The sequence below is a fragment of the Gymnoscopelus braueri genome (assembly GCF_963280865.1).
Source record: "Gymnoscopelus braueri genome assembly, chromosome: 19".
NCBI classification, from domain to species: Eukaryota; Metazoa; Chordata; class Actinopteri; order Myctophiformes; family Myctophidae; genus Gymnoscopelus; species Gymnoscopelus braueri.
Window position 1 is genome coordinate 50,557,452 of NC_137621.1, and position 24,673 is coordinate 50,582,124.

General features: G+C 39.4%; 1 protein-coding gene across 1 annotated transcript; it reads right to left on the minus strand.

The window, feature by feature from the left end:
• Positions 1-1,716: 1,716 nt before the first annotated feature.
• Positions 1,717-22,617, minus strand: LOC308074855 (uncharacterized protein). Its single transcript, XM_080414352.1, has 12 exons — positions 22,377-22,617; positions 20,499-20,585; positions 18,228-18,286; positions 17,896-18,074; positions 16,261-16,508; positions 13,782-14,045; positions 9,142-9,387; positions 6,217-6,381; positions 5,186-5,284; positions 3,832-3,969; positions 3,111-3,183; positions 1,717-2,729 (listed from the first exon to the last, which is right to left on the minus strand). The coding sequence occupies exons 1-12, from the start codon at positions 22,564-22,566 to the stop codon at positions 2,498-2,500; spliced, it is 1,980 nt and encodes a 659-aa protein (XP_080270478.1). The 5' UTR covers positions 22,567-22,617; the 3' UTR covers positions 1,717-2,497.
• Between the last annotated feature and the right edge of the window lie 2,056 nt (positions 22,618-24,673).

Sequence of the window (24,673 nt, forward strand, 5' to 3'; positions counted from 1 at the left end):
AGATTGGCCAATATAAAAAAAAAACATCTTTAGAGTATGGCCTAGTTTGGCCACAAAACAGTTTCTTGTTATGAGTCATTTCTTTGTATATTAAAGTTATTTGTCAATTATCCTGTGCAAGCTTTGTTTACAAAGCCTAAAAAGGCAAACCATGTATTATTTGTATGACAATCATCAAGTTCAATTTCACGATGGTGACAGCCCTAGTTGTACATCCAATTGCCTCGGTAATCTAATTGCCTCGGTAATCGAACTGCAATTTCTGAACGACGCAAAGCTAAAATATTGATTCAGATATTATATTTATTGCAAAACCTGATGTTATTCTGCAAAAATACATTGTTTCTGAAATGAAAAGTCCCACGGCCGTCGGGCAGTTTCAGCGAGGCAATTTCCAGAAGATACGTCTGGTACTTTATTTCCTCTCTTTAACTTAACTCATTGGCCGCCATTATCGCATTAATGCGATCTAATAAATAGCGCGCCTGGCCGCCAGGATCGCATTAATGCGATCTATGGTCTTTATTGATCTTTATGCTCTGATCACGCTATTCTGTTATGAATCAGGCTAAGTTTCAGGTTCCACTTACTTCAACCACCACTGCATCCGGTTTCATGACTTTTGGGTTCCGTTTCCGGTTTTACATTTCCCCCCCAGTCATTTTCGACCATAATAGGGAAACAAACGTTTTTTCACACGCTATGAAAAACGATCGGAGACCTCCTCTCCTATAATCTATGGTCTGGGTGACGAACAGTCATCCCCGTTGTGTATCACAATGTAATTTTCGCCGATCACAGAATCTGAGACATTTCACTTCCGGTTCATGTGTTTGACTGTGTGAGTGGGTGTGGGAGGGGGCGAGTGTGATCGAGAGGCGATCAAGCTGGTATGTGCTGCTCTCTAGTGGTGGAACGATCAAAACGATTCAACTGTCCAGCTAGACTTTCTATATGTGAATTAAATAACAAAATAACGAAAAACAAAAAAACACGAAAATCGCTGGCAAGGGCTGCTATGAACGAGGTTTTAACTCTGGCAGTCAATGAGTTAAGGCAGAATTTGGCAGCAATCGTCACTTTCAGGAGGGGGGGGTGGGGGGTACCCATGTACTGTACCAAACAATAAATTAACAAAATTAAGATAATAAATTAACCCTTTCGCTGATGTTGGGCAGAAACCTTGTATCTCCATATTTCACGACGCGTTGTGAGCTTGTAGATCGGCTATTTCTGCAACAAAAAAAAACAAAAAAAGAGAGGAAAAAAAAGAAAACAAAATAGAGGTGATAGTGGTTAAGTGTGTGTGTGTGCGTTTCATATTGAACCATTGAAAGCGCTTGTGACACAAATAATAACTACACTGGATCCATTGGAATACAGGTTCTTTTTCCCCCATTTCTTAAAAAGTAACAGTTTTGAACATACAAGGTTTCCACCCAACAGCAATTTAACTGTTAGTGTTACAACTGTGTTAAAAGGTTACTGGTTAACCGTTAGCATTGTCCTCATTTGTCTTGTCACAGTGAGACCCCAAACTCAAATCATTTTACATTTGTGTCCCCCTGCTTAATCTGGTTCAGTGGTTCTCACACCTTTTAATATCAAGGACCCCCAATAACTCTGAGAGTGTACAAATGGAACCAAATGGACCCTTACAGCCAGGTCTGTAACTCCATTTGGTTCCATTTGCACACTCTCAGAGTTACAGGCCTCTAAGGGTTCATTTGGAACCCCCTTGAAGGAATAGTTCATCCAAAAAAAATAAAGAAAATAAATCTACCAGTTACTCACCCCATGAACCCTTGAATTCATGGAGATTTGAGTTTTTTCGCATTGCTGATCCCATATTCCAATATTTGACTGATTGAAGTAAATAGAGCAATACCATATTTAACCCATTAAGACCGGGAACGCATCCGTGTCATTTTAAAATTCCTTTGGCTATTCAAAAATAGCAGATATACAAGCTCATAACGCGGCACAGAGTGCCGCACTATGGTCTTGTAGATCTGCAAAAAAAGTGAAAATCATATTTTTTTAAAGCGAAAATTCTTCACTCAAATCTTTGCTTCTGGGGGATTCTACAGTTTAAAAAAAAACGTATGTTGCTATATATCAGTGGTTCTCAAATGATTTCATGTCAAGGACCACCAAAATTATATGTGTTTGGCCGTGGACCCCCATCTCAAAATAATTTGTTCCAGGGACCGCCCAATTTATCCACAGACTCTATTCGCTCCAAGGTAAAAATGTCAGCACTTGCACAGAAAACCGGGTTCAAATCCGTCGGTAGCAGAGGAAAGTTAAATAGTGCGGCTCTAATTAAATATTGGAATATTGGATTGCGACGGATCAGAAATGTGAGAAAAAGAAAAAAAGAAGAAATAATCTCCATGAATTCAAGGCTTCATGTGGCGATTAATTGACAGAAGAAAAACCTATCCCTTTAAGGAACCCTGAGGGTCCTTGGGAAACTCCCTTTAGAGAACCCCACTTAGAAGAAGACCCCCGGTCTGCAGGTGACGGCCATCATGTCCGGTGTGGACCGGTAGCTGTCCATCAGAAAGTCACAGTGTGCATGGAGGACGGCCAGCGCTGCGTTCCATTGTCTGTGGTTCCGGTCCCAGGGGTTCCTGCGCAGGTCCACTGTCACCCTCTGGGCCGGAGGACTCTTCTCCAAGCGACGCCCCAACTCCAGCAGGTCAGCCGCCTGGATGCTGTTAGAGCTGTCAGAATAATAAGAATAAGGGATGCACGATATTGAAATTTTGGCCGATCATCAGTGATCTCCATATATGGGTATAAAAGGGACAAGGACTGACAGATACAGAGATCTCCATATATGGGCATATTGGTCGGATCGGCGGTGTGACGTAGGTGTGCATTGCGGCCCGAACCTCTTGGTGCTTTGAAAAGTTCCTATTTATATGAATGAAAACTCATTTTTCAAGGTTTTAAAGGGTTTAAAACCTGCCATGACATTTTCTTTATTTTTTTACTTTCATATATTTAATGTTATCCATTTTTTGGGGTCAATTATTTGGTACCCACTTGGCCCAGTTGAGAATCGCTGACTTAAACTTAAACTTGAACATTGTAACACTTGCCTGATGTCCAGTGTGATCACAGAGCTCTGTGAAGCTCCACTGTACAGCTCTGCCAGGGTGGCCACATTCTTGGCTGCAAGATACAAGCAGTTATTTTCATTTATTGATGAAACATTTCCACACACAAAAATAACCAATGGCAATTCAATAGCATTTTGTTTTTGTACCAATCTATAGAGCACTTTCCTGATTTACAAATGTTACTGTTGTATTCCAGATATAGCCATTACTGCTTTGTTTTCAAGGTTGAATTCATTGTTAGGTCTTGTGTACAGGTACATTAAGACTACATTTTGTTCGGCTCCTCGGGCATTGTAGCAGCATAGGAACAAAATAAAAGACTGCTTCTTACCTAGACGGTTTGACACAGTGAATGTATTCGTACCTAGACGGTTCTGACACAGTGCATGTATTCTTACCTAGACGGTTCTGACACAGTGCATGTATTCTTACCTAGACGGTTCTGACAGTGCATGTATTCTTACCTAAACGGTTCTGACACAGTGCATGTATTCTTACCTAGACGGTTCTGACAGTGCATGTATTCTTACCTAAACGGTTCTGACACAGTGCATGTATTCTTACCTAGATGGTTCTGACACAGTGAATGTATTCTTGCCAAGACGGTTCTGACACAGTGAATGTATTCTTACCTAGACGGTTCTGACACAGTGCGTGTATTCTTACCTAGACGGTTCTGACACAGTGCATGTATTCTTACCTAGACGGTTCTGACACAGGCTGAGTGAATGCAGTGATGAGGCTCTCTTGACACATTCCACCAGCTGACGTAAGGCCTTCTCCTTGTTCTTCCTTCCTGTGAACTTGTCCAGAAGACGACAGTCCCTCAGCTTCAACTCTGAAGAGTGGCACCCAAACGACACAAGACAATTACAGAGGTTATTATGGCTAGCTGAAAAGTAACATAATAAAAGTGGAAAGAAAGTGAAAACATATTAGTTAACTGATATAAGTTGTTGTAATGTTCATATCCAATATGTGTCCCCTTAATTAAATCAAATGTTGTGAACTTTTATTTATCTTTATATCTACCCTATTACTCTGAAACAAATAGGGGAAACGTGACAAAAAAAGAACAACTTTGAGAAAGCTCACTCTTATCGTCATCAGATTTGTTGTCTAACCTACATCAACAAAGAGACAGTATATAATTTACCACAGAAATACTGAAATAACAGTACTGTAAACATTTACTTTTGGTGGAAATTGTACTTTTGTGGTGATTGGAAACAAGGACATCTTTACTTTTCTCATCTTTACTTTTCTCTCATTTATAAGAAAAATCATAAATTCCTGTAAAATATAAGATCTTTAGTGATCCCACAGGAGAAATGTGTGTCTGTATGTTGCAGTGTTTGAGGCTGTAGCCTACAGCCTGTAGATTGAGGAAAGGCTCATAGCACGCACTTTTCCAATGGGATGATGTGTGTGTATGTGTGTGTGTGTGTGTGTGTGTGTGTGTGTGTGTGTGTGTGTGTGTGTGTGTGTGTGTGTGTGTGTGTGTGTGTGTGTGTGTGTGTGTGTGTGTGTGTGTGTGTGTGTGTGTGTGTGTGTGTGTGTGTGTGTGTGTGTCTACTGTCAGCCACTGTTTAGGATCGCGGGGTCTTCTTTTTAATGTAGCTCCAGTATGGCAAAGCATCAAAGCAGCTGAGCTTGCTCAGAGCGATCTCGGAATGGACCCAACATTTATTTTGTTATTTGTTGTGTTCAAGTGGACCACACAATCATCCTCACTGCTGTTTTGTTTCGTTCTGCAAAATTGTCCGCAATTAATAGAATAATACGCATCAGAGTCAATGTTCAAGGTGGGTGTGTGTAACTATTTAGGGATTTACAAAGTCTGTATTTTCACGTGGGCAAGATTCTTCGGTCTCCTGGTTGTCCCCTTGGGTAAGAGGAATCTATCATTACCCCTGCTGCTAAACCTTCCCACAATATCCAAGTGAAGGAGGTTTGAAGGTTGTCCGTAAAAAAAAAAAATGATATTGCAATATTGCCTATGGTTCTATCAAACAATAGCAATTGGTTGTATGGAGATATGTAGAACACGTTACCTTCCAACAGGCATGTTGTCAGGACATTGAGGATGTCAGGCAGACAGTCATCCAGGTTCACATCCTCCAAGTGGAGCTTCCTCAAGCGTCTATTTGACTCTAAACAAAGGATCACACTGTATCAGTGACAGCAACAACCTACAACTGTCAATCCAGTGACACACAGCTTATTATTATTAGTATTATTATTATTGTCTCCGCTAGGCCGAAGGCGTGGCCGAGACTATGTTTTGCATCCTTTCCGTCCCTCCGTCCGTCCGTGTGTGTCCGTCCGTCTGTGTGTGTCTGTCTGTGAAAACTCTGAACAGCTAAGCTAATCGATGTGAAACTGTGCACACACACTCCCCGGATGCCAGAGCAGAACCTCTGCCCCACATTTTTCCGATGGGCCTGTTATAGCGCCACCAGGAGGTTGATTTTTGCAGTGAAGCAGTGCACGTGACGTCATTAAAATAGCGTACCACCAAAGTAATAAAATCACCACTGCACCACTATTCGTCACCAAGTCAAACGTCCTCTCTTTCACTGTAAAGACCGATCTCCTTGTTTGTCTCTCTCGGTCGCGCTCCACTCCCGCTGTCCCTCTCAGACAGCAGTGATGTGATCATCCAGATGAATATCAAACATTTTAGAAACATTTAGACATAGCATATAGTATAGTATATTTTTGGTCTTGAGCTGAAAAAGATTGTCCCTGGTCCCCAAAGACCATGGGGACTGACAACATAAAGATTGACAACATTACCTTGCAACAAAAAACTTTTTTTTAATATAAAACAATAAAATCAAATCAATAACCAATTTTAATTAAAAAAAATATACATTTTGGAGGGGAACAAAATGTTATTGCACTTTTTTCTTCTTTTTGTTTTTTAAAGTGGTTAAAAAAAATATTAGCATTTGCATTGATTGGTTGATTTATTTAAAAAAAAAATGTACAAAAACAAAACGTAAAAGAAAACACTCTTCTCCATTATTCGATGAATGGAAAACATTCAACAATTGGAAGCATGTAATAAAATAAGGCGTACCTGTGATGCAGCGTAAGAGTTGCTGGTGTGAGGATCCAGCGGGCGGTCTCAGTCCTCTGACATGCAGTGATGTGAGGTGAGGACATCTCTTCAACACCGACGTCACCACGCTCACATCCGTCTCCACTGAGGACACCTTCACTGACAGATGCTCCAGACCCAGCTCTGTACCAAACACACATCAACACGACACGTCAGCTCACTGGTAGGGATGGGACGATAATCCTTATTATCGTTTATCGTGATAAGAAAAGAAAAAAACGCTCACATTAATCCATTAAGACCGGGAACGCATCTGTGTGTCATTTTTAAGATTTATTTGGCTATTCAAAAATAGCAGATCTACAAGTTCATAGCGCGGCACCGAGTGCCGCGCTATGAACTTGTGGATCTGCTATTTTTGAAAAGTCGTGAACATTTTTAACTCTGTTACAACTTCTGAGGGTCCCTGGAACAAAATATCCACGATCAAATACAACCACTGATATTAGAACCACTGATATTATAGCAACATGGGTTAATCGTATCGCGGAGATTTTAATTTATGGTGAAATTGTCCTCCGTCATACACTAGGATGAATTAGCTTTTGTCGAGCTGCGAATGCGGTACCACTAAAACCCTCTGTACTTGATTAAACGGTCCTGTAAAAAGCGCATTTGGTACGCTCTTATTTCACACTACACAAATCGATTCGCCAAAAATAGCAGATCTACAAGCTCTGACAGTGAGCTTGTAGATCGCCTATTTTCGGCGAAGGTTCCCCCCAGAATAGGGCTGGTAGGTGTTCAGCGGTAAGTGGTTAACAAAAGTGACATTTTAAGTTTTAAGCATATTTTGATTATCACGATAATATCGTTAATCGCAATTGTTTGTGCCACAATAATCGTGACATGTCATTTTCATATTCATAATTTAGTCACAAGCTCTTTTAATACTTTTCATCGGTTCAATATTTATAAAAACCCACACACACACAATTAACAAGCTCACAATGCAACACGTTGTGCGCTTGTAGATCTGATATTCTTTAGCTTTTTGTGTGACACTGTTGTACAAAGTAGGGCATTAATTTACAAAAAACTAAAAAGTTGAAATATGGAAATACAAGGTTTCCGCCTGACAGCGACAATGTGCATTAGGCCACAGAGTCAACAATGTTTTTATCTCTGGGACTCCAATCTACACTGGAAAACTATCAGTGTTCATTTAACTTTCAGAGTATACAAATGGAACCAAATGGACCCTTTTTTATTTCCATTTGTACACTTTCAGAGTTACAGACCTGTAAGGGTCCCTTTGGACCCCTGGTGGTCCCCGGACCTGATGCTGAGAACCGGTGCATTAGTTCATGTTGTACATTGCGTTTGTTTTGTCAAAGTGTCCAAATATGAATGAGCCCTTATCTACAGAAGTACACACACAGAAGTTTTTTAAACCCTGTGTCCATGTCCCAAACTGTTACTTTTCAGGAAATGGGAAACAAAGAACCTGTGTTCCAATGTAGTTATTATTTAGTCACAAGCTCTTGTTAATAGTGGTTTTTAAATAGAGGTATTCATTCTCCATGGTGTTCCACCTCCGCTGTAAGCTGGAATGTGTATGGTCCTATTCCAATAGAATAGCAACATCCTATTGTTTTGACTTTAGTGCAGGGACTAAAGCTGGACTCACACATAAGGATTTTTTAAAATCTGGTAGCATCACACACTCCAGGATAATCTTATAAGATTATCAGATCATTTTAGCCATGCACACACACTACACATTTTTTAAATAATGGGTCACCACACACTACAGGATTCTATTCAGAGTGTGATCATCAATTCTCTACTGTGCGTAGAGCCTATTGGATATATGCTCCCTCTACAGTTTTCGTGAAGAGAGTGATATAACTACAAATTGACGTCATTCAGAATTTCTGATGGCCGGTCTCAGAACTTTTATTCTCAGAACCCCTGCAACCCCAGATTGTCCCGACTCTGAAAGCCTGCCCCGAAACGGCAGCTGTCTGTTTTTTTTTTTCTTCAGACGTCGGAAGGATCATGTATTGACCTTTATATGACAAGATAACTACATTATCCATTAAGACCTGAGGCCTCCAGATGTCTTCTAAATCCTAACCGTTTTCTGAAAAACCTATGTTGCTATATCAGTGGTGCGCAAACATCTTCATGTCAAGGACCACCAAAATTGTTGGTGTATGTATGTATTTGTTCACAGACCCCCATCTTAAAATATTTTGTTCCAGGGACCCCCAGAAGCAAAGATGTGAGTTAAAAATGTTAGCTTTAAAAAAAAAATACATATTCAAAGATTTGCACAAATTGTCATGATTTAAAAAAAATAGCAGATCTACAAGCTCATAGCGTGTAAAACCAGGGAAACTCTCCCCTGTCAGGTGATAAGAAGGTCAGTTGGCTCTCATGCATTGAAGGAGGCATGAGCTCGGCCCTGGCCTCCCTAGGTTGGCAGAGGGAGTGTAGTGCCCAGGATTACATAGAGATTGGCACTGGGTGTAAAAAATGGGGTTACAAAATAGTGGGATAAAAATTTAGTTAAAAAAAAAAAAAAAGTTAAATCTGGCACAAAACATTTTCAGATGGGGGTCAGCACGGCCAAATACATATCATTTTGGGAGTCCTTGGCATGAAAAAAGTTTGAGAACTACCGATTTGTGGAATCGGCCTCAGGTCTTCTTAACCCATTTAGACCTGAGGCCGATTCTAAAAACGCCTTCTAAATCCTGACCTAAGTTTTCTAACTTCAAATATTTATTAAAACATTACAAACAAATTATGTTGCTATATACTGTACATAGCAACAGGAAAGGGGTTCCCGTCCTGAAAGGTATAGTTACAAAGAATGGTGGTTCCCGCCCAAAATGGGTTAAATGGGTCCAAGTGGGACCAAACAGTAGCACCTGCCTTTCACGCGGCTTCTGGACGTGCACTGCCGTCTGGGTCTGGTGTGCAGGGTGTGGTTGGGGTGCGTCATGGGGTGCAGCTCCACTGACAGGGAGGTGAGCGCAGGGCAGGCGTCCAGCAGGGTCATGACGAAGGTGGTGTCGGTCACCAGACCCATGCTCAGCTCTGTGAGGTCGCTGCCCCGCGTCGCACACAGCTGCTTCAGACACCTCACCAGGGTCCCCAGCTCATCGCTGTTGGGGATGGCTGGAACACACACACACAGTTAATTTTGACAGCACATTTTGATTTAGTTTTTAGTCATAGTCTTTTGGATAAACTTAGAGTTTTAGTCATATTTTAGTCATCTGAAATGATTTACTTTGTGTCTGGTTTTAGTTAGTTTAGAACTAAAATGTATTTTGGTTTATATTTTTTATATTAATATTTATATTTATACCGACAATGGCCGATTGGCCTATATCGGCTACAAGACATTCTTTTGAAAATACGATACGATACGATACGATAATACTTTATTGTCAGTTCACACTGAAATTTGTCTTGTGACCCAGCAGCCATGTATGCAACAATAAACAGTACACACATTTGACATGACATAAGAAAACAAAACAAAATACATACATAAAGACATACAAAGACAAGAGCAATGTCCACCTCTCAGCCTACCCCAAGCCTACAACTCCTGATTAAGCCTCAATGTCGTCTGATGGACAAAGGACCTCTTCAGTTTTACCTTATTGTATGTAGGAACACTGTATCTCCTTCCTGAAGGCAGCAACCTATATTCTCCATACAAAGCATGGCTTGTGTTTGAAGTGATATTCCTTGCCAACCTTATCATACTGTCATTATACGTAGATGTATAGAGCCTCTGAAGTGGTTGTCCAACAATCTTTGAACAAATGTTCAGTTGCTGCAGCAGTTGTGACTTTAAGGCTACAGACAGACATCCATACCAGTTGGTACTACAGTACTGAAGAACACTCATAATAACAGAAGTGAAAAACAAAAGAAGAATCTGTCTACTAGCACCAAAAGATCTCAGGCGGCGAAGGAAATAGACTCTTTGCTTTGTCTTCTTACCCACTGATTCAATCTGGTCTTTCCACGACAGAAGGTGGTCAATTACTACTCCTAGGTATGTATACGAACATACCTGGTTGATCTGTTCACTATGAATAGTAGTGAACAGATCAACCAGGTATGTTCGTATACATACCTAGGAGTATGTGTGTTCAAAAGTGTTTGAATTAGTTTAAAATTCGTGAAACATTTTGTCATTTTTGACAATCTTTTGAAATAATAATTAAAAGCAAAATGTAGGGGGGAAAAAAGGAAAGCTATATTTACTCGCAACCCATAAAAATGTGTCCGCGACCCGAAAATGGCTCTGTTTTTTAGTGTCGGGTTACCCACCTGTTTTGCTGTGCTACATACTGTAATCTTATGTACAGCTTTATGTGTAGGGTATCTGAGTCAGTAAATGATCACTGTCATAACGGACCCTACACACAGTCAGGTTCTCCTCTAGACTGTGGAACCATCAGCGCACATGTTTGTATGAAGAAACTGAACTATGTTGGCTATTTGCATTTTATTTTCTGTTATTTTATTGTGTTAGGGTTATAATTGTTGTATAATTGTGATATGGATCTCCCTGTGTCTGAAATAAAGATTGAATTGAATTGAAATCACAGCGACTGTACAGTAGTAGGGGGTACTAAGTGAAAAATCGTTACGCGGCGGATAAAAGCATGAAATTTGATACAGATGTCCCTTGGGTCATCCTAAAACATCCTAGAAGGGGTGCCCAAAAAAATCGTAAACAGGAAGTGAGTTATGGACAAAATCCAAAATGGCCACCTAAACTGTTGACCGTTGACTCAAAAGACACCAAAATAATCTCCAAAAAGCATAAAATGTGGCACACATGTCCCTTGGGTCATCCTAAGACATCCTAGAAGGGGTGCCCAAAAAATTCTGCAACAGGAAGTGAGTTATTGACCAAATTGAAAATGGCCGCCTAGTGTTGTCGATTGACTCAAAAGACAACTAAAGAATCTCCAAAAAGTATAAAATGTGTCACACATGTCCCTTGGGTCATCCTAAGACATCCTAGAAGGGGTGCCCAAAAAGGTCTTCAACAGGAAGTGAGTTATTGACTAAATTGAAAATGGCCGCCTACAGTGTTGAAAGATGATGCAAGATACCTAAAGAATCTCATAAAAGCATGAAATGTGGTACAAATGTCCCTTGGGTGATCTGAACGCATCCTACAAGGGGTGCCCAAAAAGATTTTAAACAGGAAGTGACCGCCTAAAGCATTTGACACAAAAGAAAACATAAAGGGACGTCATAAAAGTGTATAATTTGGTACGTACATTGAGTGCTTCTTAATATATCCTAGAAGAGGTTATTTATTTGCTTGTTTATTAAACTTTTTAGGAAGGGACCATGTTGAAGAAATTCTAAATGGCTGTTTAAACAGTTGACCATGGCAGTCTGCATATTATGCAGACTCAATACGACAGGTTATGCAGTGCATAACCTGCCGTATTTTGTAGTCTACCTTCTGTTTTCATTTCTACATCACTTATTCATTTTACTTTCTGCATTATTTTTTTATTGTACTCTTTGAATCTTCTTTATTTATCTAACTCTCTGCATATTCTTATTTATTTTACTCTGCATCTTATCTTACTCTGCATATTCTTATTTTACTCTCTGCATCTTATTTATTTTGCACTCTACATCTTCTTGCTTGTTTTACACTCTATCTTCTCATGTATTTTCTTCTTGATCATTACTGTTTTTTTGTGATTAGTGTTTAGTAACTAGTACATGTATTCATGTGTGCCATTTCGCAATTACCAGCACATTGGCATAATGCTCTGCAAGGTAACCCAGCATCCCGGCATCTACACTTTCTCGAACAGAAGGGCTCAGCTTTGCAGCCACACTTGAGTTCTCTCCAAACTTAAGCAGCCTCTGGCAAGAGTGTCCATAAAGGTGTCCACGAATCAGCGACTTTAATCCATCCATATTTGTCAGGAGATGGTAGAGATTGCATAGCTTTCAGGCTTCTGGACCAAATGCCAGATTGGCTGCTCGATTTGAATATTGTAGCAGTGCAGCCCGTGTGGGAGGAGTGTTTTCCATTGAGAGACTATTAAAAAAAATGTTGGCACCCCTTAGGATGCATTCAGATCACCCAAGGGACATTTGTACCAAATTTCATGCTTTTATATGAGATTATTTTTTATGAGTGTCTTTTGCATCGTCTGTCAACACTGTACACGGCCATTTTCAATTTAGTCAATAACTCACTTCCTGTTTCAGATAATTTCAGGCACCCCTTCTAGGATGTCTTATGATGACCCAAGGGACATGTATGCCAAATTGTATGCTTTTATGAGATTCTTTAGTTGTCTTTTGAGTCAATCGACAACACTGTAGACGGTCATTTTCAATTTTGTCAATGACTCACTTCCTGTTTAAGATTTTTCTGGGCACCCCTTCTGGGATGTCTTGGGATGACCCAAGGGACATGTATGCCAAATGGTATGCTTTTATGAGATTCTTTAGTTGTCTTTTGAGTCAATGGATAACACTGTAGGCGGCCATTTTCAATTTTGTCAATAACTCAGTTCCTGCTTAAGATTTTTTTGGGCACCTCTTCTAGGATGTCTTAGGATGACCAAAAGGACATGTGTGCCAAATTGTATGCTTTTATGAGATTCTTTAGTTGTCTCTTGAGTCAATCGACAACACTAGGCGGCCATTTTCAATTTAGTCCATAACTCACTTCCTGTTTCAGATTCCTTTGGGCACCCCTTCTAGGATGTCTTAGGATGACCCAAGGGACATATGTGCCAAATTTTATGCTTTTTGGAGATTATTTCGGTATCTTTTGAGTCAACGGTCAACAGTTTAGGTGGCCATTTTGAATTTTGTCCATAACTCACTTCCTGTTTGAGATTTTTTTGGGCACCCCTTCTAGGATGTTTTAGGATGACCCAAGGGACATCTGTATCAAATTTCATGCTTTTATCCGCCGCGTAACGATTTGGCCATTTTTTGTGCTTAGTACCCCCTACTACAGGGTGAGAGAGACTAGTTGTTTTTACCAGTGGTGTAAAGTAACTAAGTACATTTACTGAAGTACTGTACTTAAGTAACATTTTTAGGTACTTCTACTTTACCGGAGTATTTCTAATTTTCAATACTTTTACTTTCACTCCACTACATCTCTGAGGAAAATATTGTACTTTTACTCCACTACAATTATTTAATAACTTTAGTTACTAGTTACTTAGCAGATATAAATTATTACATTAGAAAACACACATTAACCACTTCAGCCCTATTTTATACATAGGCTATTTGAAAATAGCCGATCTACAAGCTCACAACGCATCGCATGAGCTTGTAGATCTGCTATTTTCAAACATTTTAGTACTTTTACTTTTGGTACTTTAAGTATATTTTGATGCCAATACTTTTGTACTTTTACTCAAGTAACATTGTGAACACAGGCCTTTTACTTGTTAACAGTATAGTGTGGTATTGCTACTCTTACTGAAAGTAAAATATCCAAGTACTTCTTCCACCACTGGCGGCTACCAGGTTGAACTCACAGAGGCTGTGCAGGGTGAGGGAGCGCAGGCAGAGCCAGGTGGGCAGCAGTGGTGACAGGACGTCGATGATGCCGTGGCCACACTCTGTCACGTGCAGCGAGCGGATGTGTCCCCGAGGACAGCAGGTCTTCACCGAGCCGGACCCCCCGGACCCCTCGGACACCGTCTGCTGTCTCTCCTTGGCCTGCTGGGCGGAGAGTCGGGAGCGTTTGCGCGGCACCACGTTCTCTGCCTCCTGGGGCTCGGGGTCAGGACCCGACTCACCTGCAGACGTGCAACATTTCATTAAAAAAAAATATTTATTTTGATCAAATAAATAGGCCTGTCACATATTATTACAGAATCGTCAAATCACAATTATTTTAGATAATCGCAATCGCAAAAAAAACAAAAAAAAACAAACAGAAATAGCAGATATACAAGCATTTTTTTTTAAAGCATAGAATTATTAAATATGTCAGTCAATTCTTCATATATTTAAGTCTCAATTATTTGTGACAATTAATGTTCAACTTGTACCGTGCACTATGCAACTTCCTCTTCTACCCCGGATTTGAACCCGGTTTCATGAGCAAGTGCAGACATTTTTACCATTGAGCTAATAGAGCCAGCCTGCTTGCTCAGGGGATAAATTGAATCTTAAAATACGTGTCAGATCCTGTGTCTATAGGTGAGACATGAACTTTGACACGATCTAAAGAGATTGTATAAGTTATATTGTATCAACATACTCTACCATACAGATTATTAAGAAAAGAGTTGCATAGTGAGGCTTTAAATTGTCATTGTGACAGCCCTAAATAACCCATTTTGAGAAACTGGGGGAAAAAACTACACAAAGGCAACACAACATTACAACCATCATACTGTATGTTTTAACTAACGCTTCTCAGTTAGTCAATAAATCAAAACAAATATCTGCTAAATAGAGCTAAAGTAACCACCAATTAGATGAGTTGTAACAGGTTCCTTTTTACAGTAGCCGTGTAGTTCTTTTCTATTTTACTGGTCTGGTATGTTGAAAATGTATGAATGTATGTTACTAATTATATGTTTGTGTATGTCTCTGCTAAAAACATGGCATTCAGCTCACAGACATGTACACTCAAAGAAATAACCTCTCCAGCTTGTTTGTGTTGTATCCTTTTGACAGATGTGCATGTTTTGTCAAAACAATGTCAATCAAGCAATAAATCAATCAAAGTAGAATAATCACCCCCAAAAGTAATGGATGGTAGCAGCAGTGTTAATTTTGACAGCAATTTTTGATTTAGTCATAGTCTTTTGAATAAAATTCCATTTAGTTTTAGTAATTTTTGAGTCATCTGAAATGTTTCAGTTTTAGTCTACTTTTAGTTGAATGAATATTATAAGATTTTTGTCCACTAAATCAACAGTTGATTTAATCGACCAAAATGTATTGTGGCGGGCCGTGATGGCGTTGTGATGCCTGAATTGTGGATCGGCTACCGCAAATAGCCAATCTACAAGCTCACAACGCATCGCAGACACGTTGTGAGCTTGTAGATTAGCTATTTTCAGAGTGTGACACCCACACGTAGCCAAGCATAAAATGACTTAGTTCTACTGGATCTCTTCTCCACGAGTCCCTTCCTAACATTTTAGTCTAGCTTTTATTTGTTGACGGAATTGTCAGTATATTTAGTCATAGTATTTGTCATCATAGCTTAGTTTTTATTAGGTTTAGCTTAATAAAGCTTTATTAGTTTAGGTTTCGTCTGTGAAAAAAGGTAGTTGACGAACATTTTTCGTCATCGTTTTAGTCCACAAACACAGGCTGTCAGGCAGAATTTGTTTTTGTAAATTAATGTCCTACTTCAAAAACAAGAGTGTCACACAAAAGTCCTGAAAAGAGCTGATCTACAAGCTCACAACGTGTCGCATCGCAACGTGTTGTGAGCTTGTAGATCTGCTCTTTTCACTAGCTTTCTATTTTTTTTAAATAATAATAAAAAAGAACGTTTTGGACATACTAGGGTTTCCACCTGACATCAATAATATCTGTTTTGTCAATAAAAACATCAATCAATCAACCAACCAACCAAAATGGAATGATGTACAGATACCATTTTCTTTCTTCCCGAAACCCACGGTCGATACCGAGTACCGATTTTCTTTCTTACCGTCCTCACGGATATCACCTCATTACACACACACACACACACACACACACACACACACACAGGAGTCTCGTAGAATTAAAAAAGAAATCTGATTGCTGTAATCCGTTCCATAATTGCATAATTTTTTAAAAGACGGATATATCCGTCTTTGGCGGTTATCGGGTGGATTTTAAAAGACTTGGCCGTGAATTTGTTAAAAAGGTAAAATAAATGAAAAATCGATGGCACCCTGGACAATTATTGTTTTATTTACTTGGCACTGAATGAGTTAATGGGATAATAATCAGCCCCGATAAAAACCCAGAATGTCTGGGTTTGCAAGGCCTCTCACTCACCGGCGGTGCAGATGATGTGCAGCTTGTTCCCGCGGGCGGTGAGGATCCACTCCACCACGGCGGGGTCCTGGTTGTGCAGCGTCAGCTCCGTGGCCACGCCGTGGTCCAGCAGGCGGTGGAGCACGTACAGCACGTACTTGGACAGGCGCTTGGACGCGTTCAGCGGCTGCTTGACCTCCACGCGCCGCACCGTCCTCTCCAGCACGCTCAGCAGGGCCTTCTGCTCCGTGGCCAGGCTGCACAGCCACCTGCGCACACAGACAGGTGGTGGAAAAAGCACTCACATTTTGTACCAAAAGAAAATAAGTGGGTCATTTTATAGTCTACTCAGGCTTTTGTGAGACCCCAGTTTTTAAGTTGCTTGATTCAGTATTTAGATATTTGATATTCATTTTATCAGACACGCCCCCCTTGTCCCCATTATAACTTTAAACTCCATTTTTAACATGTAAGATTCATCAAAAACACCCGTCCTTGGTTCTGGTGACTCACCCTGCCCTCCTAATACGTGAGGGGGCTGTGTTTTTTTACTTTTTTCATTTATATTTTTTTATATTTTTTTTCTTTTTTCATTTTCAAAAAAACTAAATTCAAAATAAATGAAAAAAGTAATTGAAAAAACACGGTCTCCTCACGTATTAGAAGGACAATATCAGTCACCAGAACCAAGGACGGGTGTTTTAGATGAGTCAAACTAAATGTAATGCCCCAGTTCAAATATGATTATTTGGGGGGGGTCCCAAGTTCAAATATGATTAGTTTGGGGGGTCCCAAGTTAAAATATGATTTTTTTGGGGGGTTGAGAACCACTAGACTAAATCTACAGTTTATTTTGTCGACTAAAATGTATTTTTGGCGGGCCTTGATGGCGCCGTGATGCTTGATTTTACTTAACTGTGTGCTCATACGTTTTCAAAAAGTTTCCAAAAATAGCTGAAATAGCAGATCTACAAGCTTGTGTCATGTTGATCTGCTATTTTCAATATGTATTTGGCGGAGGACCCCCATCTGAGGAGGTTTTGTGCCAGGGACCCCCAGAAGAGAAGATTTATGTTAACCCATTAAGACCTGAAGCGGATTCTACAAATGTCAGAATCCAAAACAGTTTTCTAAAAAAAACTTACGTTGCTAAATCAGTGGTTCTCAAACTTTTTCATAACTGTCAAGGACCCTCAAAATTATATGTATTTGGCCGCGGACACCCTCATCTCACAATATTTGGTTCCAGGGACCCCCCTAGAAGCAAGGATTTTAGTTAAAAATGTTAGAAAGAATATATATACCGTATTTTCCGCACTATAAGGCGCACCGTCAGTGCGCCTTATAGTGCGGATGCGCCTTATATATATGTATCAATATTGGTTCCCTTGGTTTCCGCACTATAAGCCGCACCGTCAGTGCGCCTTATAGTGCGGATGCGCCTTATAATAATAATAATTATTTTTTTTTTAATAGCAGATCTACAAAAAGAGATCTGTAGATCTGCTATTTTTGAATAGCCAAAGTGTAAAATAATGCTTTTTCAAAATTATTTTCAATATTTTTCGAAAAATCTCAAAACCCTAAACCTAACCCTAAGGTAAGTGGGGAACAGAGAACCCAGGGAACATAGGGATGGCCCCGTGACAAGCGTACCTGGCTGGTCTAACGTGGAAGCATTTGAGATATTTGGCCATGACGAGGAACAGGGAGCTGATGTCTGCGTTTGGCAGGTGCTTGATGATGCCTTTGTTCTTGAAGCCGTAGAAGACCAAGCGGAACATCTTGTCCATGGCTTCCTCTTTGCACTCCTCCTCTGAGTGGATGTCTACAGCCTGTGGAAGACACAGCCAATCACAGCACACCATAGGACAGTGGTTCTCAACCTTTTTAGACCACGACCCCCCAAAATAATCATATTAAAACGGATACAAGATCAAAGCCTTGTAGATGGACTATGTTCTGTTATGATAGAGCAGAATACTTACATAATGCGGCCCCCAGACATCCTGCAGTATTGTCACCCAGGCTAAGTAGGTGGAGATTCCTACATGCAAGGGAGACAAAGCAAACCGTTCAAATCATCATTTCATAAAAAGGCCACGTGAATCCTTCATCTACAAAATCGATCACCAGAGCCTGGTTCCCATGACACCAGGGCTGCAGTAGACAAAATTGGAACTAGAGCACTATAAAAATGTTGCTGATAAATGGGTACTCTCTCCTGATTGGCTGAAATGTTGTCACCTACTTGAAAATGTATTACATTACAGTCATTTAGCAGACGCTTTTATCCAAAGCGTATTAAAGCGTATTATTAAAGAACTGGAGAGACAGGGAGACCTGTCTGAACTGAACAAACACTCTATAGCAATGATTTCTATCACAACATAGTGCTTTACACTAATATTAGGTGTAATATTAGTGCGTATCATCGTGTAATACAAGACACATTCCGTCTCATGCTGGAAATGGAAGGGACAGTGCCTATATCCCACTTAACTTTCCTATGAAAGAGAGAAACATTGGCAGCGAATCAATATTTGTTGTGTGCTGTTGAACTTGATTTCATTTGACAATAGGCTCTATGCACAGCAGCCATATTGGAAAGAAATTGGGCCTTGCTCTGAGTCTTCCTTACTTCCTTCACAGGTGTTACCAATGATTCTAATCTAATCTGTTCCATTTAGTGTAGCACAGTGGTTCTCAAACTGTATAATTTCAAGGACCCCCATAACTCTGAGAGTGTACAAATGGGTACATTTGGTTCCATTTGTACCCTCTCAGAGTTACACACCCGTAAGGGGCCATTTGGAACCCCCTAAACTCCTAAAGGAACCATGAGGGTCCCCGGACCACACTTTGAGACCCACTGGTGTAGCAGAGTGTTTCCAGTGAGCCAACATGCACAATATCAACACCCTGACTCTGTTTGACCAGAATGGAACAGAGCCTTCATTACTATGATTGGTAAAACCTATGAAGGAAGTAAGGAAGAGGCCCAATTTATTTCCAATGTCTGATGTGCATAGAGCCTATTGTCAACAGCCAAGAACGGACAGCAGGGGGCGAACAGCGCCGACAGCACGTACAGTGTGAGCGCTCAAGTCAGGCGTGATAATCGGACCGTACAGTTCACTCATATGAACGATTTATTCGTACAGTATGAAAAAACATGATATTTCTAAATTTGCATAGTGTATGCTCAGCTTTAATGACAAGAACCACAGCATCCCTCTTCTCATTATGTCATAAAAAGTTAACATTTGGAACAGCATTTGTTATTTAATTTTGTTTTAATAGCATGATAAATATCGTATCGTGGACTTGTTATCGTGATATTGAAGGGTGACTTCAGCCATTTCCAACTTATCTTCATGTAATTGGTCCTCAGTAATGCTCATGCTATATGGCACCTTTTTTTTCAGGTCTGTGTCTCAGAGGAGGGCGGTGGACAGTTCAGAAACCCTACCAGTGACATCATCGGTAGGCAGGTCTGGTCATTTCAAACAAGATTTAAAAAATATATATTTGTATTTGTATTAATGAGAGAACAATGGCTTCTATGATATAACTTTCCAGGAATAGAAAGCCTGCCGTTTCTATTCGCTTGGATTCCCCATGGATGATGTCACTGGTAGGTGGGTTTCTGAACTGTCCACAGCCCTCCTCTGAGACACAGAGAGTAGACAGAAATGGTACCATATTATCATGAGCATTAGTGACGATATGAAGATAGTTTGATAATGGGTGAAGTCGTCCTTTAACCCATTCAATCCGGGAACGCATCTGTGTCATTTTCGATTTTAGCCTATAAGCCTAATAATGGTTATAATAGCCTATAACCATTATTTTATGCTTTGGCTATTCAAAAATAGCAGATCTACAAGCTCATAGCACGTCACCGAGTGCCGTGCTTTGAGCTTGTAGATCTGCCAAAAAATAATTATTGTGAAAATGTGTGCAAATCTTTAAATATATATATTTTTTTTAAACTACTTTTTTAACTCAAATCTTTGCTTCTGGGGGTACCTGGAACAAAACCTTTTCATGTCAAGGACCCCCAAAATTATTTGTATTTGGCCGCAGACCCCCATCTCAAAATATATTGTTCCAGGGACCCCCAGAAAAAAAATATTTATATTCAAGGATTTGCACACATTTAAAAAAAAATAGCAGATCTACAAGCTCGTAGCACGGCACTTGGTGCCACGCTACGAGCTACGAGTATATCTGCTTGTATATCTGCTAGAACTTACCTCTGTTGTTTAGGGCTGGCTGTAGTCTTTCCAGGTCAATGATGTTTAGTTGAGGTATGAGCTCCTTTATGAGGGGGGTTGGGAGCTCTGAAAGGAGAGGACAAACAGCATTAGTACAAAGAGGCTCAACTCAGTACTCCACTTCAGTACTCCAGTCAAGTATAGATACTCCTGGTCAAATATTACTGACCTACAACCAGTGGTGGAAAGTAGCTAAGCATTTACTCAAGCACTGTACTGCAAAGGAGTAGTTCACACAAAAAATGACCTATTTTCTATCAATTACACACCCCATGCAGACTTCAATTCATGGAGATTCTTTTTGTTTTTGTCACATTTCTAAGGGTGTGTAATTTTTCATAGAAATATCAGTGAACTACTCCTTTAGGTATTTTTTACTTTACTGAAGTACTTCCAATACTTTTACTTCTACTCCACTACATCTCATAGGCAAATATTGTACTTTTACTCCACTATAATTACAAAACCATTTCACAAAGTGACGCATTGTGAGCTTGTAGATCTGCTATTTTCAAAGCATTTTTCATGAAAACTTGTGAAATGGATAATGCATAATGAGTACTTTTGCTTTTGGTACTTTAAGTACATTTTGATGCCAATACTTTTGGACCTTTACTCAAGTAAATATTGAATACCAAACCCTACTTCTTTCATTACTGACTACAACTACAGTCCAAGTGAAAGTTGCTCTGTAAAATGTATACTTGAGTTAAAGTACTGGAGGAGTTGCCTTTAAAAAATAAACAAAAGTACAATTAGTACATTTTCTTAATATCAATGCATTGCTGTATTGAAATGTAGAACTTGTCCCCAAAACGCTAATACATTTAAAACATAGTGAATATAGCTGATCTACGAGCTCATAACGCATCGCAATGTGAGTGTGACAGCTTGTGAGCTTGCAGATCAGCTGTTTTCACGATTTTTTAAATAGAGCATAAGTGTTTGTTTTTTTGTCCCTTCCTAGAAATGCAGTGGAGTGAAAGTCATAAGAATCCAGAAGAACAAATACTCAAGTAAAGTACAGGCACTAAAAAAACGTACTTAAGTACACAATTGATAGACTGTTTTGTAAATAAACCTTTAGCACTTTGACCACACACACACACACACACACACACACACACACACACACACACACACACACACACACACACACACCACACCCACACCCACACAAACAGTATAAGAATACATACTATGATAGTGCCTGATGATGTTCATCTCCAGTATATATATATATATATATATATATATATATTAGATAGATTAGACTAGCCTGGAAGAGTTAATAATCTATAATAGTCAATCCCACTCACCAAGCAGGCCTTTCATATCCATATCAACGATCACAAATCTACAATTATAATTTACAATGTAGGCATTTAGCAGAAGCTCTGATCCAGAGTGACTGACACGTGTGAGATCAGAGTAAACAACAAGCAGAGTAAACATCAACTCTAAGTCAATATACAACAAGGTAAACAGTCACATACAGAATGTACAGAAACTATAAGAAAGAAAACTTATCGTGGTCCTTGACATTAAAAGGCTTGATAACCACAGCGTCTAAGCAACATGCTATCTAAATTTTTTACCTATAGGATACCAGGTCAGCAATGAACCTAGCATCTGTCTAAGACTCACTCACACACGCGCACACGCACACACACACACACACACACACACACACACACACACACACACACACACACACACACACACACACACACACATCTAAATAACATTGTTATTGAATAAAACACTCCACTCACCCAGCAGAGTGTGTACATCCATAGCGCACGGTGCTGACATGCTGACATATTATTATTATATAGTATATAGTATAATACTCACCCAGCAGAGTGTTATCCATGGTGCTGACATGCAGACAGATAACGTGGATACACAAGTGTTTCAGGTCAACAACACAGCCTGTGTTGACAGGCTTTCTGCTCAGGATGTCTGCAGCGTAGACCGCATGCATTATGACCCTATATGAAGTGTTACTGTACAATAACAAGGTTTCTACTGAGGATGAAATCATCAAACTATCAACAAAACAACAACACTTTTCCTCTTCTTCTACTGATACTGTTTCCTTCTTCCTCTCCCTCTTCTTCTTCTGCTTCTTCTTGTTGTTTTGTTGTGGCCGGTTGCAAAGAGTTGCTGTAGGGCAAACACCGCCCCCTGCTGTACTAGCGGAGGATGTGAGTCTCTGCTTCACGTTATTAACGCAAATAACTGACTGACTGAATGAATGAATACAAAATAAAATCAATACATAAATAGATAGTGTGTGTGGATGTATACTTTGTAGTTTTTTAAAGCATGTACTTTTAAATACTTGCATTTGTAAATGCAAGTACTCCAGTACTTTAACTCAAGTGTAAATTTGACAGAGCAACTTTCACTTGCAATGTGGTAATATTTGGCTCAAGTACTGGTTGAGTAGGCTACTTTGTCCATGCACCACTGACTATGAATGAAATATTCAGCAGCAGTGTTGCGCAGTTAGATAATACTTAATTACTTTCCCCAGTAACGAGTAGTGTAACTTAAAGGGATATTTCACTTTCAAACATGTTTGGGGTCATTTGTATGCTTTGTGTTTCACCCCAGACAGTTTTTAAGTTGCTTGATTCAGTATTTACATAATTATTCATTTTATCAGAAACCCATTACTTCGAACTCCATTTTAACCATGATAGATTCAGTGAAACCACGCGTCGTTGGTACTTCTGGTGACTGATAATTAGGGGGCTTTTTTCCGGTTGATGTTTTTTCATTTATTTATTTATATATATTTTTTGGAAAATGTTAAAAAGAAATACGTATTAGAAGGACAATATGTTACCAGAACCACAGACTGGTGTTTAAATTAATTTATCGTGGTTAAAATGGAGTTTGAAGTTACAATGGGTTGAAGTTACAAGCAACTTAAAAACTGTCTGGGGTGAAGAGCCAGAGTGGACGTTTGAAAGTGAAATATCTTTGATTGCCAAAGCAGCAATATTATTACATATTACTGATCAAAGTAAGTGCTCTCTCTTTGCTTCAAAATAATAATAATAATAATAATAATAATGATAATAATAATAATAATCGGATTTACTTCTACAAGGAGCTGACTAAACAGATTGTATTGTATATGACTTTGGGGTTGGATAGCAAAAGTAGTATGTAATATAAGTTAACATGTAATAAAACGTATTTCCCTTGATGCAATAGTTATAAGTAATAAGTAATAAGTAATTTTTTTTTTTTTACTGTTCAGCAGAGGGGAGACATCATGTATGTCCACAACCGATCCTTTTGTATTATTTATAAAAACAAATTGTGAAAATAGCCGATCTACAAGCTCACAACGTGTTGCATCGCGACGTGTTGTGAGCTTGTAGATCGGCTATTTTCACTAATTTTGTGCGAAGCTCTTGTATGATGAAGTGTAGGTCATTATTAAGGAAAAAAACATGAAAAGTTTAGATATGGAGATATGAGGAAAGAAAGTAGACCCAAGTAGTGTGTCAGGGCCTTAACAAGCTGACCTGAGTAATAGTTGTACCATTATGTGTCCTCTAGGGGGAGTCCTAACACTGACTGATGACAGTGGGCCTGATGGGTCAGTGCCATGGCACTACTGTATTTACTGTAACATTACATATCCTCAGAACCTGTTCTTTTTCAAGCATGAAAAACTAAAGGTGGCATTACACTACGAGATAATCGTATAATAATCATTTCAAAATCGTTTAAGACTGAAAAAGTATTGTAGTGTAAGGCCAGCTTAACACTGAAGAATCGTTTTTTATATATATATATATATATATATATATATATATATATATATATAGTAGTGGAGTAGAAGTATTAAGTATTGAAAAATTGACATACTCAAGTAAAGTAAAAGTACCTCAAAATTGTACTCAAGTACTGTACTTGAGTAAATGTACGTAGTTACTTTCCACCACTGGTAGCTGTTAATCCACAGGGTTGTTGTGACTGCATGGTCCAGTGTTCCAGTGTGAATGCAGTGAAGTAGAGTATATTATAGTAATAAGTTATTTATAATCTATAATAGTAATGTGACAGTAGAGTTTCATAATGATTGTCAGACCTTCAAACAGGAAACCCCTCCCAGTGTGTCTATCAAG

What these genes read in the sequence shown, in the direction of transcription:
- LOC308074855 (XM_080414352.1), bottom strand. Translation starts at nt 22,566, where the DNA reads ATGATTTCATCCTCAGTAGAAACCTTGTTATTGTACAGTAACACTTCA. An exon ending in CATGGATAACACTCTGCTGG is followed by an intron (nt 20,586 to 22,376) that starts GTGAGTATTATA and finishes CTCTCCTTTCAG; the next exon opens with AGCTCCCAACCCCCCTCATA. An exon ending in ATGTCTGGGGGCCGCATTAT is followed by an intron (nt 18,075 to 18,227) that starts GTAAGTATTCTG and finishes TGTCTTCCACAG; the next exon opens with GCTGTAGACATCCACTCAGA.